The sequence below is a fragment of the Pseudopipra pipra genome, chromosome 5 (genome assembly GCF_036250125.1).
Source record: "Pseudopipra pipra isolate bDixPip1 chromosome 5, bDixPip1.hap1, whole genome shotgun sequence".
Taxonomy (NCBI): Eukaryota; Metazoa; Chordata; class Aves; order Passeriformes; family Pipridae; genus Pseudopipra; species Pseudopipra pipra.
Window position 1 is genome coordinate 9,234,393 of NC_087553.1, and position 19,254 is coordinate 9,253,646.

Below are 19,254 nucleotides of genomic sequence, written 5' to 3' on the forward strand. Positions count from 1 at the left end.
TTTATTTGTGGACTTTTTTTTTGTGTAGAATTACTGCCTGCTGCTGATGATGATTGAAAATAAAGATTAGGGAATGATCCCGAAATCTTTAACTTATTTGTGGTCAAGACTCTTTTACAGAATTTAAAGGTTCCTGTTATTCTTCTCACCCCAATCCTGGTGTACCAGACTACTAACAACACAAATGATTTTGAGTAGCTATGTTGAAATGTAGAACTCATACAGAAAAGTCATTCTTTGGCATTTTTTCTAGTTCCCGTCTTTTGTAATTTTGTCCATTGACAGCAATGCCAAAAAAAATTCTTTTGTGTATCTCACAAGATTAAGTAAAAGAGTCTTAACTAGTGCCCATATGTAAATTTATTTTTCCCAAAGAAATAATATTTAACTACAACAAAGAACCCCTAAACCCACTCCTTCTTAGTTTCTCTTAAATAAACATATGGATTAATATGGACTAAAATCAGGGAAAGTTATTGTATTGTGACAAATCAGTCACTCTGCTACAGTTTGCCCACGAATTAATGATGGAGACTGAGCAGGAGCTGCCAGGCTGGCAGTGCCCACCACATCAGAGGGTTACTGCACAGCAAGGTGTCTCTCCTGCTGGGTCAGTCACCAGTGGGAGACAAAACCACCTCTGCATGCAGCAGAAAACCCTAACTCTGAACTGTGAACGTTATTCAGCTATGTATTCCTTTGTGTTCCAGAGTAATAAAAAGCTTAGCAGGCTAATTTTTTTAAAATATTTAGCAAATTGAAAAAGACGCTGCTAAAGTGCAATTCACTTGCCCGGCACTACTCACACGTGTGACTTCCTACAATGTTGCAAAATCCTGGCTGGAGGATTTCGTTTCTCAGCCCTCAGAGAAGTGACACAGTTGGAATTAAACTGCACCAGCTACTTGGGGGTGTCAGGACGCCTTTCCTAATAAAAACTGTCAATGCCTTTTGCTTGTGCAGTGTTAATATGTCGAGCCAGAAATGCTCTACCTGTGTCTACGTGGCATTTGACAGCTTTATGCATGAATGGCTTTAAACATACACAGTTCCACAAATCATTTACCTTCCAAGTGTACAGCTGTCTTGTGGAGAGGCTGCCAGTGGCCTGTCTAGACACTCTTGGGTTTTGATAACCTGTGGGGTTGGGGTCTGTCTGCATGGTAAGACATCCTCTGGGTTCACCCGGATGATCCTTCGTGCCTGGGGGGAAACCTGTTACTTGCAATAATTGTGGTCCAAATTCTGCAACTGTTCTCACACGGTGCAAGTTCAGCGACTGAAACGTATTTGGCAAAGACTGACAGTGAGGCTCCTGCTGGCCCCTGAGTAATAAATGTGTGAATTGTGCACTCATTAGGTGACAAAGAGGTAAGCACCAGGTGAAAAACCTGTAATGGTGGCATGTTAGCTCCCAGGTACAACGAGACAAGGCAAGCAGGCAGATGAAGTATGACAAATTCTGTCCATTCACACTTTCAACCTTATTTGACTCTCAAAAACAGATTTAGCCTCCTCTGAAGTGAAAGAGCTAAATCTATAACTACTGCAGATTGATTTTACACACTCTAAGATTTAAACCCAGCTTAGCTTTAAATGGAAGGGTAAATGCATCTTTCCACTAAGGTTGGGGTTTTTTTACAGAATTGGCACAGGATGTAAATCAGGGCACGATTTGGACATGTATACCAAATGGAGTCAAGGAGCATATTAAGATGCCACTGTGTTAGGAGTATATAATTAGGCAAGACTATTACTCTTCTAGCAGGCAGATGGTAGTCTTCAGCCTTCCCTAAAACCCTCGCCCAATTTCTTTAATAGGCATGGCAAGATGAACGGGAAAGAATATACAATAAGCTGCATTAACATGCCAGATTGGACTTACCACCATAAATTGATAATAGTACTTTTGACACGACTGTGACATTAGTAGAATGACCATTATAATTAACCTACATCCTAGAACTCCTGTCATATTTTACAATGGCAAAAGGAAGGCCATTTATATTACAAAATGACCTCTGTTATCACCTTGTTTGGAAGGGGAAGGTGCACCTAGACTAATCACAAGAAGTATAAAACTCCCATTTTGAGAAATAGCTCTTTCGTTGTTCAGAACAGATATTTAAGGAGATCTCACTGCTGTCTGTCATCTTTTCTGATGCACAAGATGCATGTCAAGGTACTGAAGGTTTCTTAAGAAAGTGAGAGAAATACTGCTGTGAACAAAGATGGCTGTGTGTGTGTCTCCTCTGGTTAAGTCAGATCTTTGATGTAGAAAGAAACAAAATCTGTAAGCATTTAATTGATTTCCTCGAAGATAAAGGAATCTCAGACTTAGCACACCCACACCCTTCCCTCCTACTTTTTGCAATCAGTGATGTAACTTGTCCTCTGCTTTTCCCCTTTCCTCTTTTTTTTAAAGTTCCTTTGCGTTTCCATTATAACTCACACTAACATTACTCTGCATCACTAAGAGAACTAAGCCACCCTTTAACATCACAGTTCATCAGTCCACACCTCTGGTTTACTAATTCTGGGGTTCTGTCTAAATGTCCATTTCAAAGTCTGGAAAATATGATCTGTGCCTGGGTCTGTACATTTTCACCAGTACGATGGAGTGTACAAACACACAGAACCCCAGCTCAACTCATAATGACAAATCTCAAAGTGGTAAGTTTTTCATTTACTATGTTTTAAACAGCAGGTATGGACAACGCATTAATTTTTATTCTAAATTTAGAGACGCTCAATGAAAATAAGCAGTACTCAGGCCTTCAGAATTTATAAAATGACCACTCATGAAAAAAATCTGGTATTGGTGTTTGAAATAAGGATGCCCTTGGAATTGCATTCCCTCCCCGCCACTTGACAGAGAACAAAGGCAGCATTGTGTGGGCATTTAACAGTTTATACTAGAGGTGTTTACAGCTACATCAGGACAGCGATTTGAATGAGTGTGTAACCATTTTCAGTCCAGTTTCCATTAAAAATAAAGGCTATTTCAGACAGAAGGGTAGAACAGTAGATTTAAACACCTCTCAGTGATAGCAGATGGGGGTTTTAAACCATACCCTGAGTTGACTTCAAACGGCAGAGAGAAAATATCTCAGAAATATGGAACAAGCTGCTAAAGATGCCGACAGAGAGTGAAAGGAAGGAGACATAAACTCTGGAAAGTGGGAAAGCCGAAGGCAGACTGACATCATTGCTGTAGTCAAAAGTGTCAGGCAAAGATACAGCTGAGCCCACTTGCAAGATTTTCCACTCCATTTTGCTAGTCACACACATGCAACCTGACAAAGTGTGAATGGCAGTGTCTGTTTACAAGTTTATTTTTCCAGTGGTTTCCTTTTTTTTTTCCCTTTAAATTTTCTGCAGAAATTAAGCGTATTGAAGCTCCTGTCAATATGAGGTGAGCGGCTTCTGAGGAGAAGTTTAATATGTTTGCAGAGAAGAAAGGGGAACACTCACACCACTAAGATGACTGTCACTAAGCTCTGCGGGCATTTAGGTGATGGAAAAACTTCAAATTAGGAGTAAGCTGGACAGAGACATGAGAGATAAGAGGATGCTAAAACCTTTAGGCTATGAGCAGAGCTTAATATTCACAAAATTGCTACAGCTGTAAGCATCAGTATCAAGAAAAAAATGAGGGAAATATCTCAACAACTGGCTTGATGGAGCAATTAGATCTCAAGGCTGAATAGCTTTATGAAAGGAAAAATAGGAGACAGTGCCTATTTGACATCAGGGGACTAGGCTTGGTGGCTCAGGAGATCTCTTTCAGGCTGTCTCTGTCTACAGTCTGTCTTCTTGGAATACAGTATGTGAGACAATGCCTCTTTCTCCTCACTCTGCAAATGTCAGATTCAGGAGGTCAATAAGAGGAGATAGGCATGTTATGACTCAGTTCAGAGCTGAAGTTCATGGCCCAAACAAAAGTCCTCCGAAACCAAGGGGGTCTAGCTACCATCCACGCTGAGACTTGCTCTAGATGGTGAGTTGTAGGTACTTGAAACTAAAAAAGCAAACAGTGAAGTTGTACATAAAAGCAGAAAAACCGCCAAGTCTTTCACAAAAGCACTAGGCAAAAACAGGCAGGCATCTCTCTCACTGGGTCAGGATCAACTGTTTAAAGGGTAGGAATGTGAGGGTCATGTAATAGCAAGCCTGAAGAATGGGCTGCCCCAAGCATCAGTGTTAATATAATTATTAGCTAGCTTGGATGGCAGGAGGGACTGGAAGGAGCAACCGGGCACAGAAAGTCAGAAGAAATTCGGTGTTGGCAAAGACAAAGTAATGCAAACTGAAGAAACAATCTGTATGCTCAAGAACGTTGCATATGTTCTGTCAGGGAAAAACCTCAATGATATTTGATAACTGAAAGTGAAATGTGGAACCAAAAAAAGAGCATTACATACTCTGCAGAACTACTGTAGAGAATGACCCAAAGGATTTAAAATTGAATGGGGGAAGAGAATGTGAAATTGGGGAATATGACTAAACATACAGGTCTTGCAATAGCTGGTGAGCCTTGCTACCTCCATTGGTAATTTTTGGACATTGCTGATGTGTTTATAAATAAAAATGTTCTCTTCAATAGATAAATTCTGGATTAGTGGAATTAGTGGCTGAAGTGAAAGGAAAGAGCAAACCTAAAGACTCCCAATAACATTATTCTGCATATGAAGGCGCAGAAGTTTAACTTTCAATAAAGTTGAACTGTTATATAAACTCATCCTTACTCAGAATCTGCTGTTTGATTTTGTTTAGCTTAACTAGAAGAAGAAAAAAGGATCCTAAGAAGGACAACAGAAATTGATAGTGACATGGTGACAAGATTATTCAGTTTAAAAGAAAAGAGAAAAAGGTTTCATAGTAGATGTAAAAAACTCCAAAATAGGTGATGTGTCTGGTGTCTAGCATTTCAGGGTTTTATTGTTACACAAGTGATGAAAAACAAAAGATTTTAAGATATTTATTAATAGGAGAATGTAGTCAGTGGGATGCTTTGCCATAGGAACCGCAGAAGAGCTATGCTGGAGCATCCATGAAATAGGATTTATTGTAAGAAAACAACAAAATTAATTCTTCAGAGTGCCACTAGCTCCAAATTGTGAGGAAGATAGGTACCCTATAGGCAGTCTGCTTTAATAGGCTTCATGATAGCTATTGCAATATAATCAGGATTAGGGTCACTTCTGAGAATTTCTGAAATTCTTTGGAACTTCTGGAACCACACCCTGTTTTCACTAGATGAACAACAGTGTATTTCAGGTAAATTGATGGTTTTGTTTTAGTCTAAGACACCTTAATACTATTTCAGCAACCCTTTGCCCAAACTACAAAGTAAAAATAAAATAAAAGACTAGATTGAAGGCTCAGGAATAATGAGGTTAAGAACTATTAAATATCCCAGTAAAGCTCCATTTCAGGAGCACCTCACAGCACTTTTCCCGGGGGTCAGTGGCCCCAAGGCCCAGTAAGATGTGTATTAGCTGCAGTGAATTTGTACATTAGTCCACAATTGTAATGGTAGAAGAGGAATATTAAAATAATTACAACAGCTGTGCCTTTTTTTTTTTTATGGTGGGGGGGGAGAAAAAAAGAAATTTCACTTCCTCAGATCCATGAGTGCTAACTATGATGAAAATCTTTTGCACTCCGGCTAACAAACATTGTCTGCTTTGCTTGACTGATGAAGATTAGCTGACTTCTTACATTAAAGAAGTTTGTCTTGTATGGGCTGAAGTGACAAGACAATAACTAAGTGCTAATTGTGCATAACCAACACTAAAGATATGCAGGCCCATTATGGCATGTAATAAATGAAGCGAACAACAGAAATATATTAGGGGCTTTAATAATGATACTAGAACCATGCTTTGGAAAAAAACAGGGATGTGAAGGGTTTAAGAAACGAAACCTAGGAGAGTGTGTGTGTCTTTCTTGAATGGGTGCTATGGGAGCCTCTGTCTGCCTTGCTCAGAATAGAGTTTCTTACTTCTGTAGCAAGACAAAATTGATATAGGACTTTAAATAGCATTAGAACCTATAATTACTTTGCATTATTATATAGTTTAAGCGGCAGTTATTACTTGCCTGGTATTTTAATTTCCCATGCAACATGATGAAAAAGGTCAATTTGGCTTTTTTTTAAAGAGCATAATTGTAGTGTGCTACACTTATTAGCAGCTGTACATTTTACGGTTCTTTAGGGATGTTTGATTTTTAAATGACTACAGTGTTAAAAAATAATAAACTGTAGGACAAGGTGAGTTAAGAAAGCTTATTTAGAGCTGTGCCTAACTTTGTTGTGTTAGAGGGTTATCTTCCTAATTTTTTATTACCTCCCTAGAAATGTACATCTTGTGTTTCTTCCCACCTGAAACTGAAAAAAATATGAATGCCATAAAATGCTAAATAGGATGATGTAATAACTGAAAAATAACTGAAAATAATAGGGCCATTAAGGAGAGGACATAATTGGCTCTCTCAGTTCCTAGACCTGATAGAAGTCACTGGCAAAGCTGCCAACAGCTCTCGTGGAGTCAGAAATGGAGCTCTCGGTGAAATCTCTGACAGGATTTGGCCACCATTCTGAGAGTATTTGGTATAAATTTGGCTGGATTCACCTCTGAAAAAATCAGTTGTTATGAGTTTACCATTATTTACATTTGTTCTCCAACTGTGCCACATGGGCAATGCTTCAGAACAAAGTATTGGGTTTGGATCCTTGAGATTTTTATTACCTACAGTTAGGATATGGAAATAAAAAATAGGTCTATAAGAGGTCCAATGCTGCTACAGAGGAAATGGTGGGAACAACATCTTTTAAATTTAAATGATTACAGTTCTGGCAACAGGAAGAAACAATGCGTACTTTAAAATAAATACATGTGATAAAAATGAAGAATTAAGTGAAATTAATGCAATAATGACAAATGGTACTGCTATACTCTTCTGCAGAAAAGGATCTCAAAGACCTTTATAAATATTAATTAATTAAACTTGACAGACAGCCTTTTGAAGGAGAGGAAGTAACATTATTCTTTTTTATTGATGCGGGATTTGAGGCACAAAAAGTTTTCTGGCCAAGGTCATGAAAAATGTTCTGTATCAGTCCCAGGAAAAGTATCCAGGTCTTACTCTCAGTCTTGGGTTTCCACTGCTGGTGGATGTTTCCTCTTCTCTGGAATATATGACCACACCAGTGCTGAATTAGCACTTAGCTTATGGAACAGACCCAAGAAATTCTCTTACCTCTGATTACAAAGCTGACATGCAAAACAGTCCAGGTGATAAACATTGTCCTTTGCTCTCATCACCATCTCAAAAGCAGGTATGAGCTTACTGCAGGCAGCACAGTTTCCTGTAACGCCAAATAACCTGGAGATACAGAAAGAAATATATTCCTGAAGATGCTTAAGTGAAAAGGAAACCCGCTCCACATTTTATTTTTTTGAATTTTTAATTTTTTTTTCCCTCAACCTGGTCTTTGATCGACTTCCCAGTACACCTTCTTTTGGAAAGGCCGGTCTTTGATGGTCCAAATCTGCCCAGTTTACAACACGAAGGCACAGTCTTGCCCAAGAGAGCTTTATGAAGTACTGACAGACTAATATTGCACCTATTGTGATGTTATTTTTTTTTCCTGCAGGTTATACTGACCTTTCTTGATAAAAGAAACATCTTGTTAAACTAAACAAAAGAAACAGTCAACACATTAGGGATGTTACATAACTGTGCAGACAGAGGTTAAGCTGTTTGCATAAGTGGGAAGAGTCTTCTACTACGATTCTGCCATGCAGGACAGAGCCACATAACCTTGGCTTTTGGTGCTAGTTATTATTTAAATACACTTTAGCTAGAAAAGAAATAACACTTGAAAAAGCCAACATTCTTCGCATTTTTGACATCTAGTGCTAAAAGCTTTACCACTATTATTAAAAGAACATTTTATGAACAAGTCATTTAGATCGTCAGAAAGCATTAGTGGTTCATGCACCTTACAACCCTATACCATAGTTATTGCTATGATTATGTTATTCAGGTAGCACATTAAAGTAAATGAGGCTGTAAACTATATATAGTCACATCAGGAGTAGAAGTATAAAATACTGTAAGAACAATATGAAATGCTGTTTTTGCCAGACATCTATATAATTTTTTTTTTTAAATTCCCTTTGTTAAAGATTTTTCAATACTTTTCAAGTGGGTGTATTAAAAAAAAAGAAAAAAAAACCAAAACCAAACCAAAACCCCCAAACAAAAAAAAAACACCAAAAAAACCAAGCCAACATACATATGCATCTTTTTGTGACACAGAAGGATTATAATGAACAAGAAAAAATATGTTGGCTCTACATGGCAGCAATCTTTGAAACTAAGTTTATTTAAACTACTTAATAGTTGTGATGGATTATTAAAAGTAATGCTCTGCTTGTGCATAGCAGTTAATGCAGTTTTTAACTATGAAGCACACTAGATGAAAACGCCACATCTGCCAGCTTTCTTTTTTCCCTCAACATCAGGCTGACAGCAGAAAAATATAATGGCTCTCAAGGGAAACACCAAATTAAAAGCAGTTCTAAACTAATGAATTCAAAGGTGCTCTGTAGAAAATTCAGTTTGGTAACATAAAAATGAACGCAGGTTTTTTAATCACATCCCTCCATTTTATGGAATTTCATGGGTTACCAACAAGCCTACTTAATTCTAAATCCTTTTGCCTTCTGCTTCTACTTAAGGTGTGCTGCCTACAAAATACATGCCTGTTTAATTTAAAAGTTGTGAACCTTTTCCTCCTGTCTGAGATGCTGGTTACTGTGATCACCTGGAGAAATGCTGGGACAAGGCGATGCTCATCAGCTCCTCTTAGAATGACTCAAGTCAACTTCTATTTCTGTTAAGTCTGAATACTAAAATCATAGGTTATTTAAGAAGATTCTAAATATTCCTTTTCTAAAACATTCAGTTCCTGTTCTACCTCCATCATGTGTGGGTTTTGTTGAGGTTATCTAAATCCCACTCAGACTTCCGCTCCTCATCTGTAAGAAGGACGCAAGACGCCTTCCAGTCACGGGCTGGCTTTGTGTTGAAGATGACTATACCCACGGAGGAAAGTGCCAGCTCTGTTTTCCTTCACACAGATGGTGGTAGTTTAGTTGTACAAGGAAAGCAGGTCAGGCTGCAAAAGGTACTAGAGACTGCAGGTACATTGTTCTGTTACCGTGTGGCTGCAGTAAAAGGAAAGTCGGGCTTTAAGGCACGAACACAACAGCAACGTTTAAACACAAAGATGAGAACAGTCCCACCACCTCCAAGCTCAGTGGAGGGGATAAGACAGCACCTCAGTGCTCAGGTGGTTTAGGTGCAACAGCTGAACACCTGAGACACAGCTGAAGCCCCTTGCCACTGAGGGTGCTGGGTGCAGGCTGTGTCACCTTCCGCCGGCACGTCCTCCTTGCAGGTGCGTGTGTGCCTGTGTGCGTGAGAAAGGGGGAACCCATCACAGCCAGCATTGCAGTTTGCATGTTGCAGAGCAGTGAAACAATTTGGGATTGTCATTCAGCACTGTGGAGGACAGAGATTTACTGCACCCAAGTCCACTATGTGCAGGTTTCTGCAGTCCTGAAATGAGAGACCCCCACAGAAACTGCTTCAGCTAAGCACCAGATACATTAAAATTTTTCAATTACGTAGAGGGAAGGAGGCCCTCCTTGCTGTTAGTCCTTCCCCACCACACACAAAACAAACATGTGAGATTTATATTAGCTATTGTTAATTTTGGATAAAGCTGTTTATATGAAGAACATAGTTTTCTGCCATTAATAATAATAATAAAAACCCCACAATGCCATTTTGAAATTCTGGACATAGTTTCCCCCAATTTCAATTGCTCTCGCTCCCTGAGCATTTATCAGCTACCTGATTAGAATTTGTTTCCACACAAACCATTGATCATCAGCCTATTACTAGGCAAATGACAGTTAATTACCCACTACATTAACCACTGGGACCTGAGACCTGCTTCTGCTGCCATCAGTCAACATGATAAATGTGGCAAGTTCAGTAATGCATGGCCAGCCCTGAGCTGCCTGCTATAGTGTGAACAACCCTCAATCTCACTTCCAGGCCCAGGAAAATCTATGGCAATCTGCATAATTACAAGCTCTGGGTTAATAACAGACAAATGATTTGTTGCATCTAAACAAAGTCCTTGGAATGGGCCTGGTCTCCTGTGGCTGCCCGGGCTGCTGTTGTGCCACCGGTGTGCTTCCCACTACAACGTGCACAAAACAGATCTCTGACGCTGTATCCTTCCAATTTGTTGCCCTCCAATTTATGGATTCTGCATATGTGATTTTTAATCATTAAAGAACTCTTGAAGCAATATTATCTTAATTATTCTCTGCTGTAACCAGGGAATTAGGCTTCAGATAAAATTTTCTTCTTCTGTGCACTTTCCCTGCCTCGCTGGAGGCTCCATCAGTTTTCATCTACACCTGGACTCTGAAATTCTAATGATGAATTATTGCCCCTTTTCCTAAGAGGGTGAACCTTACAAGGGAACATTTTACTGAACTGTCAGCTCACAGACTGAGTGCGGAGATGCGGAAATCTGATCTAATTTACTGCAAAACGATGCATTTGTTAGACTTTCTCCTCAGTTTTGTCCAAGGATCAAGAGATCAGTCAGGAGTGACCTTCATGTACTCCTTTGCACTGGAGTATATGCACTTGGGTCTCCATATGATGTTTTGTTTTCTTCCCCTCTTCAAACCTGTTACGCAAACAAGTTTCTAAAACATGAATTTTACTACTGAAGGGAAGAAACAGTTTCTTGACAGGCTCTTAACTGGAGCTGATGCACCAAGCTCTGGTCTCTTGTTTTGTCTATTTTACCAAAAGAGTGGCAAGTATTTAATTTCTACCAGTACTTGCAGCTACCTGGTACCATTCTGTGCTCTATTGCCTTTTTCTCTGTCATAAGAAAACACTTAAACATGCTCACATCTGCTTACAGATAGTTAGACTGTGCCTTAGCTACCTCAGCAGATTTAAAAACTAAACCTTACTGATTTCACCTAGGAAAAATTGATGAGAAAATTCTAAAGTACCAGGACAGATCTCTTGATAAGCTGAACCAACATCTGGAATTTTACATTTTTTTCCATATATACCCCAACAGAGATTAGAACAATCAGCCACAGCAAAAGCTTTCATTCTTAATGGATTTGAACAGTACAGAACATCCCGCACAGAGCTAAAAAATGAAAGGCACGCAGAAGCCCTTCTACAAACAAACCCAAACCTGACATTTTGAGCAGCAAAAAGTGTGATTAAGCACCAGGCTATTGATTCTACTTTGGTAGGTTTACTAAACAGAAACCTGAAGGTTAAGTACTGAGAGATGAGAAACGGGAAAAAGTTGAGAGGGGAAAGACAAGAAAAACAAAGGAAAGGAAGAATGGACAGATATACAAAAGAGCTCATGAGGCATGTGCTTTCCAGAGGGACTCAATTTAGCCACATTGACACCAATTTCCATCCACTCCTACAGATTTTGGGTGAGGCCCTGAGTAAGGAGGAGAGACCCAGTTCTCATCATTACCTTAGAAATGCTCCATCACACAACTGCACCGTTAGGCAGAACTGCACACATGCTGACATCAAACAGATTTGGGCCATAATTCCCTGTCAAATTACATGGGACTTTCACAAGATTTAGGATCTAATGTTGTTGATTACAGCTGTTCCCACAAGCTTCCTTCTTTTTGCTGTTCTTGTTTGACAACTGTCCTCTGTAAGACCCATTGATTTGCTACCAACAGCACTCTTTTGCCTACTTTAATTTTATATTTAAATGTTGCATGATTTAGATAAGACGTTTGGATAAGACTCCTACTTCCAGTAGGAGTACAAAATATCTGTTTGCACAATGGAAAATGAAGGAGAAAAAACATCTTAAGATACGGGAATGACAAAGCAGACATTAAATGGAATTTCTCCTGTGGTGCAGTAATTATGGATAGTTTCACATGGTTTCAAATTATTTTTTCTCCTCATTCTCACTACTGGGTTAACTAGGTTCATTAGGGAAAGAATATATATGGGAGCTGAGTTCTAAACCTGCCTTCTCCACTAACTCAGTGGGTGACCCTGGCTACTCACTTAATTTTGGTCTCAATTTATTCGTTACAACGAGGTGAGACCTAATCTTCACATTGTAATATCACTGCTAGACACTGTTTCTATAAAAAATTGAAATGCTACTCTCAAACTTCAGTTTCACAGTGCATGAGGGATCAAAACAATACACACATGGTTTTAAATGTAATCAGACATTTACTGAAATAGACAATCAGCTTTTTGTTTCCTAGTGGGTTTGTGTATTATTCAGGATTTCAACTCAAACTGTATGCAGTGAAAGACAGAATTTGGCCCTTAGCAAATATTTCAGACAGCATAAGATGCTATTTGGAGAAGCATAAAACCACATAAAAGAATCTTAAAGTTAATGAGAGACAGAGAAAATTTACCTAAGCATCTAGATTACAAAGCACATTGAAAAGCATAGTTTTTGAGAATATGTAGTTTTTTACATGTTGAGTATTATTTAGATTATTAGATGGAGATTAGTTAGACATTTCTAAGTGACTTCAGGACACAAGTACTACTGTCTTTAAATAGTCTATATTCTCTTACTTCCCACAAGATATTTTTGAAAATTCTCCCTGTCAAATTGTAGAGAAAAGGAAGCAGGTAAATTTGTCCCACATGCATTTTCATGAACGCCTGGAAAACTTATTTCACTCCCACCCATCCTCCCTTCCCTGGAACAGTTTTCTAAATGCTCATTGAAAACGAAACATGGTTCCAGCTAAGGGCAGAGGAGAAGATGCACCATTTTCCTACTGAAGCTAAACCACACAAGAAATGAGAGCAGAGAGTTTCCACTCACCCTGCTCATCCACAGCCCTCCTGGCTGCACTCACTAGTATCCAGTAAAAGACTTTTGGTGGCTCTGCTTGAATTAACTCTGGTTCAGTAATCAGAGACTACTTAGAAAGAAAAGAAAAAAGTGGGGAACCAACTGACCACAGAAGAAAACTTTTGAAACAGTTTTGGATCCTCTCCTGTAACCTCATTGCTGCTTATACATCCTTCCCTCACTTCCCCTCTTTTAAAATTCTTTATTGACAAAACTGGGGTGTCAAAAGAGGGAAACATTATGAAGTTGCAAACCAGGGAGCTCAACAGATTGAAGCGCTGGGCCTTCAGCTAGATTTCCAGCGCTCCTTAGCTGCAGGTGAGATGGACAAATTTCCACTGGAGCTTTCAGCTCTCTGAGCACTGAATTATTTTAGAAAATTTAAAACTGCAAGTGCCATAACATAGGAGCAGTTAGCTAACACGGTTTAGATGCCTATGCAGATTAGCTTAGGACCTTGTCCCGCATTTCAGATACTGCAAAAAAGATGAAGAAAGAGAAGTCAAACAAAACAGTCCAGTTAGTTTAAGCATGTTAAGGAAGGCATTCACAAGCAATTGCTGAAGCATGCTTAAATGCCTACTAAAATCAAAGGCTGATTCACTGTTTGCCTTGTTTGGTAATGCTGTGAAAAGAGAGTTCGTTTTGCCAAACTAGAGCTGAGAAACCCTTTCACCTCAGTCCCCTTCATTTTCTTTTAAAAGCAAAACTCAGAGACTGAAGAATTAACTCCATGTTGGAAGCCTCCTGATACTCCTAACACTGTTTGTAAGGATACCCAGTGTGTGCCACCTGGAAACATCTCTTCTTTGCTGAGGGTGAGCTGCAGTACATCTCTAGGTCCTCTGCTACTAAAAATTTGAGTTGTAGCTTGAACGCAGGCAGATGGGAATGCAATAGCAGAGCATGGCTGTAGCCCCACTGCTTGGAGTGTGTTTTGCTTTCATGTTTAGCTCACCTGCCTGTGTCAGTAAGCCCGTCTGGGATTCGGTGGGGCCGCGTGGGACATTTAGCACTCGTGTATCTGCGGTGTAACACCCTGTAACGCTGTAACCACACCCTGAAGACAAGGAGGTGCAAATCTCCCTCAGGTGAAGCTGCCACTTCTCACACCGTTCTATTCTGTACAACTATTGTTGAGGAAAATAACTGTATGCAAACTGAAGTTCAATAGTTAATAAAGAGGGGTTTTTTTGCTTTTCTGTACCTGCCTTCATCACTGTGGGTCGCAATTTACTGTGGCTGAGCTGCTCCCCTCAGTGTAGACTTCCAGTTTGTTCCCTCTGCTTGGAGCAAACTATTTGATGAACTCCATCCTGCATCTGCTGATTTTCATGAAACTGAGTCTTTTTTTCCTCTGCAGACTGCGCGAAAGAATTCTTTATGTAAAGATAACATGGATGAATTCCACTTTTAAACACCTTCAAATCAGACATTCAAAACAAAATACAGATTTACTTCTATATCCTTCCCTAATTAGGTTATTTGTGTTCTGTGAAACAATCTAAGCTTTCACTTGAAGTAGTTATTACCAGCCGTAATTTTGCCTCAAAAAATTTGAAGCATGACCAGGCATTATTGATGGAATACCACTTTTCTAAATCTATATTTTGAAAAAGGTCTGGGAAGCGGGAATTTTGTTGTTCAGTCAATGGAGTGTTAACTCCAAAGCCTAAATCACACAACTTTAAAAAACCCTTGTTCATCTTAGCAGCAAATATAGCTACATCGTTTATGTCACAGTCTGCTACCCTGTCCCTTCAGTCATGCAGTCAGATCATCAAACTTTCAGTTTAAAGCTAAAATGCAATTTTAAGGAGCATTCTGGCCTAATATACTGCCTGCTTTTAATCAAGTTACAAATTTGTTTCATTTTAAATTTTCTTTAACCACTCTGATTGACTTAGATGAAAAGCAGGGATGATTGTGCACGGTGCACGATGATCTATGCCTGATATTGTGGATATAAATTCAAGTTAAAAATGACCTCCCTATGCACTTAGGGCTCTGCTTTGCACCACCACTCATGCATCGTGACATTCTTAAACTTCTACCAGTAAAGTCAACATCAATATTACATCCATTTCTACAAAGCAACCATATAAACTTCATCTTTCTACACATGCTTTACTTTAAATCATGCATATAAATCCATCTACACGCACAGGCTGAATCTAAAAATTTGCAGATACTCAGCTGACGTATTTTCATTGTCAGACTCAAGCAACTCAATCCCAGATTTAATGCTCCAACTCAAATAAAAATAAGATTGCAATAGCCCAAGCTGGTTCCCAGCCTGGGGGTAGGTCTATCTGGCACAGTACAGTGGTTCAGGGTCTGCAAATTGCTGCAGCCATGTAGCACTCCGGAGAAAGGTTCCTGTCCCAGCTAACCAGCCACTTGCTTTGCCACTTAGGTGTCTCTACACTTTTCCAGACCTGATTTCCAGATCTGGAAGCCAGGTCACAGCTTTGTGCCATGTGCTGCACGATATGGATATCACTCAAGGCTGTACCTGCACCTTTTGGTTGTGACAAAGCATTGCTGAGCTCTGTTTGCCACTTGCCCTTCTTACCTGAAGGACTGATCCCAAAGGTGCTTCAGTGACAACTTGACAAGATTTCCACAAGGGACCCTCGGGGAGGATGACTTTCACTATGGTGCCTACGTAAGAGTGACACTCACCTGCCACAGGGGTGCTGCTCCACACAGCAGCCATCAGTCCTTGTGGCACTGCCATGCAGCTGATGTCAGGTGGTGCAGGTGACCTGCAGTCCCTCCTAGAGGGGAGCCAGTGTCACCTGCAGTATGTTTGTTACTTGCCCTACAACTGCATGTAGCTCCACATTGCTGCAGGGGAAGCAGAAACCAACAGAGATGCTTCTAAGGTGCATTTCAAATTCATCCACCCACAAAAGGATAAAAAGGGAAGGGGAGATCTAGGAAGAAAAGGACCTAAATGGACAAAAAGCCCCCTGATGAGCAGTGGCCAAGCTTCTACCATTTCCCAACAATTCTATTGTTTCTCCAATGACTAAGGAGGAAAGGTCTAAGTGGTGCATACCGAGTTTGCCCCTGGAGATGGGGGAAGGGAAGGAAATTAAGATACAAATATATAATTAGCTGCCTAATGTGAGGGACATAAAACATAGACATTTTTCATTTTGCCCCAGAGGTGACTGAGAATGTAGAACCTCTGGGTAAGAAATCAATGCACAGACTGTCAGGTAAATACATATTGAAATATAAGTGGGGGGTAAGTTAATAGTTCTATGAGGTCATATAATGAAGTCTATAGTTCTTTCATCAGCCCTGTGAACAATGCAGTTACTGTGTTTCTCCCCTGGTGTAATAGCAAAGACGGTTGCTAGACTCTGAAAATAAATTATGCCATGCTTTATTAAATGGTAAACAGCTGTTCCAGCCACAATACAGCTCATGCTAATTGAAGAATGCCTTAAGCAGTCCTATAATAAAAAGCTTTTAAGAGTTGGAGAGGAAAAAAAAAAAAACCCAGCATCATGACAGACTTACTATCATGGGTTCCTTTAGTTAAAATTCAACACATGGGTCATCCAAGGTGAGAAGTATATTCTGGGAGAAGATCTACAGTAATGAACATTTAAGAATCATTAGCAGGCTCTTTCATGCCACAGTGCTGTAGGCAAAGACGTGCTTAGGTAGGAAGTACAACCACAAGGTTCTCATCGCGTTTCCGCGTCTTGTTTTGCGAGGAGATATGTACCCTGGAACACAACAAACGTGTGGGCAGAATTGCTTTTTTGGAGATGGTGATCCCCAGCCCAGAGACCTCACTGCTCGTGGGAACCATGCTGGGGACTTCAGCAGAGAATGTAGAGCTATGGCGTGAGATGGTGTGAGCTATAGAAGAGATAAATGTAAAAGAGAGAAGATGACACACGGCGCGGTGAGCCCTGGGCTGGCAATGTTTCCAGAGCAGGTGTATCGCTGCATCTCCGCAGAGCCCTGGCCCCTCGTGCCAGCCTGGTTCCCTTGAGCTGAGGAGGAGTGTGGTGCCCAGCAGTTATCAAAGGGGTTACTGGGAATGCCAAGGTACAGGTGTTATTTTTTACATTTAGAGGTCTTTGCCCGCACTGCCTTGCTAAGTAACCTTGTGCAAATACCCCCACTTTGCACCTCAATTTTCCCATCTCTGTACTGCGTTAAAAGAACAGGAAACCTGGTGTGCAAAAGTCCATTAAGAGCCCTGAATGATAGCTACTATGAAAAATACAAACGTATTTATAGCTACTAACTGACATAAGCATTTTCCCAGGAATGACATTCAGATATATGGTACTCAGACTACCATACACCTGCTTTCTGGAAAATTGCTTGCAGAGCTAAACTGGATGTGTGTGCGTTTGCACGTGTGTAAGCATGTGTGTAAAATAAAAAGAGCAAAATAGTTCCACGGGAGAGAATAATAAGGAAACGAATCATGTTTTCCCCACTACATAACACGATAATTTCTTGCCCTGTACTTGGAATTTCTCCTTTCTAAAAAAACACTGTGAGATGAATGCTGAACGAGGAGAATATTTTTTTTTAATGTGTTCAATAGGCAAAATGCTTAGGAATTAGGAAAAAGGATGTGCATCAATCCATTAGATGGCATGCAAATATTTCACTCCGCTCATACGAATCATATGATGCGCTTGCAAATTCCTGCAACAAAGCGATGGTTTGATGGAACTGCTCTTCCTATAGAAATGGAAACAGGTAAAGTTTTCCTTCATTGGACTGTGTGAGCATTTCCTTTATAAATAAAAGCCGCAGTATCTAAGGTATTTCCTTTGTTGTGTCACCTTTAGGACTTACTATTTGAAGTATTCCATTGAAATGGCTATGCTCTGTGCAGTGTTCAGAATTTTAAGTAAAACCTTAAACAGTTACAAATCAAAGCATCAGGGAACTTTGAAGAAGCACATACACTGTATACATCCCATTCTGCATGCATATGCATTGCTGGTATCTGTGTATCATTGCCATGTTCACAAAAACATTACAGCTTTGGGGAAAAATATTTCGAGCAAAATATAAATACTAAAATTATGATTTAAAAATAGTACGGTTTTCAAAACTCAGACTTCAACATATTTAGGTCTGGTTCTACAAGTATGCTTTCAAAATATGTCAGATTCTGAGGCAAATCAGCGTGACATTTTTCTGATATTAACCCAGTTGTTTCAATAAACATTGCACTAAAATAAGGAGATGCATTAATGAAATAATTACAAAAAATCGTACTTTTCTCTCATGTATTTATTAAATTGTTTAGGTTTGAAGGTATTGATATTTTTATACCTGCATTTGGTTTTATAGTTTCTTCCCCACTCCCTATGATTTTTGTTCCTCTTCTAAAAAGAATGCTTGAGGAAATTCTGTGCTGTCTCACTCAAATTTATAATTAATGTAGCAGAAAATTATATTTCTAATTAAATAAAACTGAGCATGAATTGAGGCAAATGCTAGAAGCATTACAAACAGTATAAAGTTGGGAGAGGAACAAAATCGCAAACAATGAGCAGGTAATGTAACTGCATATATTAGAAACATCTCAATTATTACATCCACAAAGGCAGAACCTAAAAAGCTGCATTTCATAAGAAGGTGTCATGTTGACATATATTGCTCATTAAAAAAGGTGCCGTTTGTGTATGGGTTACTGTTCTTCATATGCATGAATACTGGTAACACATTGTGGGAAAGGAAAGCCCTTGAGACTTCGTGTAGTTTGAATATTTAATGTAACAATAGTTTGCTCCCTAATAAAGAAAGGAAAGAAATTTGGGAGATGAGGACATAAATTTGCCTATTTATTATGTTACGCTGACTGCAGCTGGGTATCGGCACCCCCCGCACACCTCTCCAGATCCGCTGTTAAAATTAGTGACTGCTCACAGCGGCTGCTCTTTAACCAAAACCTCTGAGACTACAAACGAAAAGCTCCCCCCCGTCCTCTTTTTAAGCAGAAAATAGCAAGCCATGTATATAATGTTCGTATATTATATATATATGTGTGCGTGTACTAACCTACTAGTTATCTCTGCTTACACTCCGGCTGTCAGGAAACTGTCAGCTGTAAAGGCGATAAGGTGGGCAGTTTAAAGAAGATACCGGAGCCTTAAGCTTCTTAATGTGCCACGAATCAATCCCATGAAAGCAAACAACTTGAAAAAGGGTTATATGTGTTTAGGAAATCTCTCGGCTCCCCTCGCCTTGGCTGGAGC

At 39.6% G+C, this 19,254-nt stretch overlaps 1 protein-coding gene across 5 annotated transcripts in view; it reads right to left on the reverse strand.

Moving 5' to 3' along the window:
- LMO3 (LIM domain only 3) overlaps positions 1–19,254 on the reverse strand; it is a 64,713-nt gene that overhangs the window by 6,176 nt on the left and 39,283 nt on the right. For all 5 annotated transcript variants that reach the window (XM_064654384.1, XM_064654382.1, XM_064654383.1 and 2 more), the window contains one exon: positions 7,267–7,392. In XM_064654384.1, the coding sequence (XP_064510454.1) occupies positions 7,267–7,392 (126 nt within the window). The remainder of the gene's footprint in view (positions 1–7,266; positions 7,393–19,254) is intronic.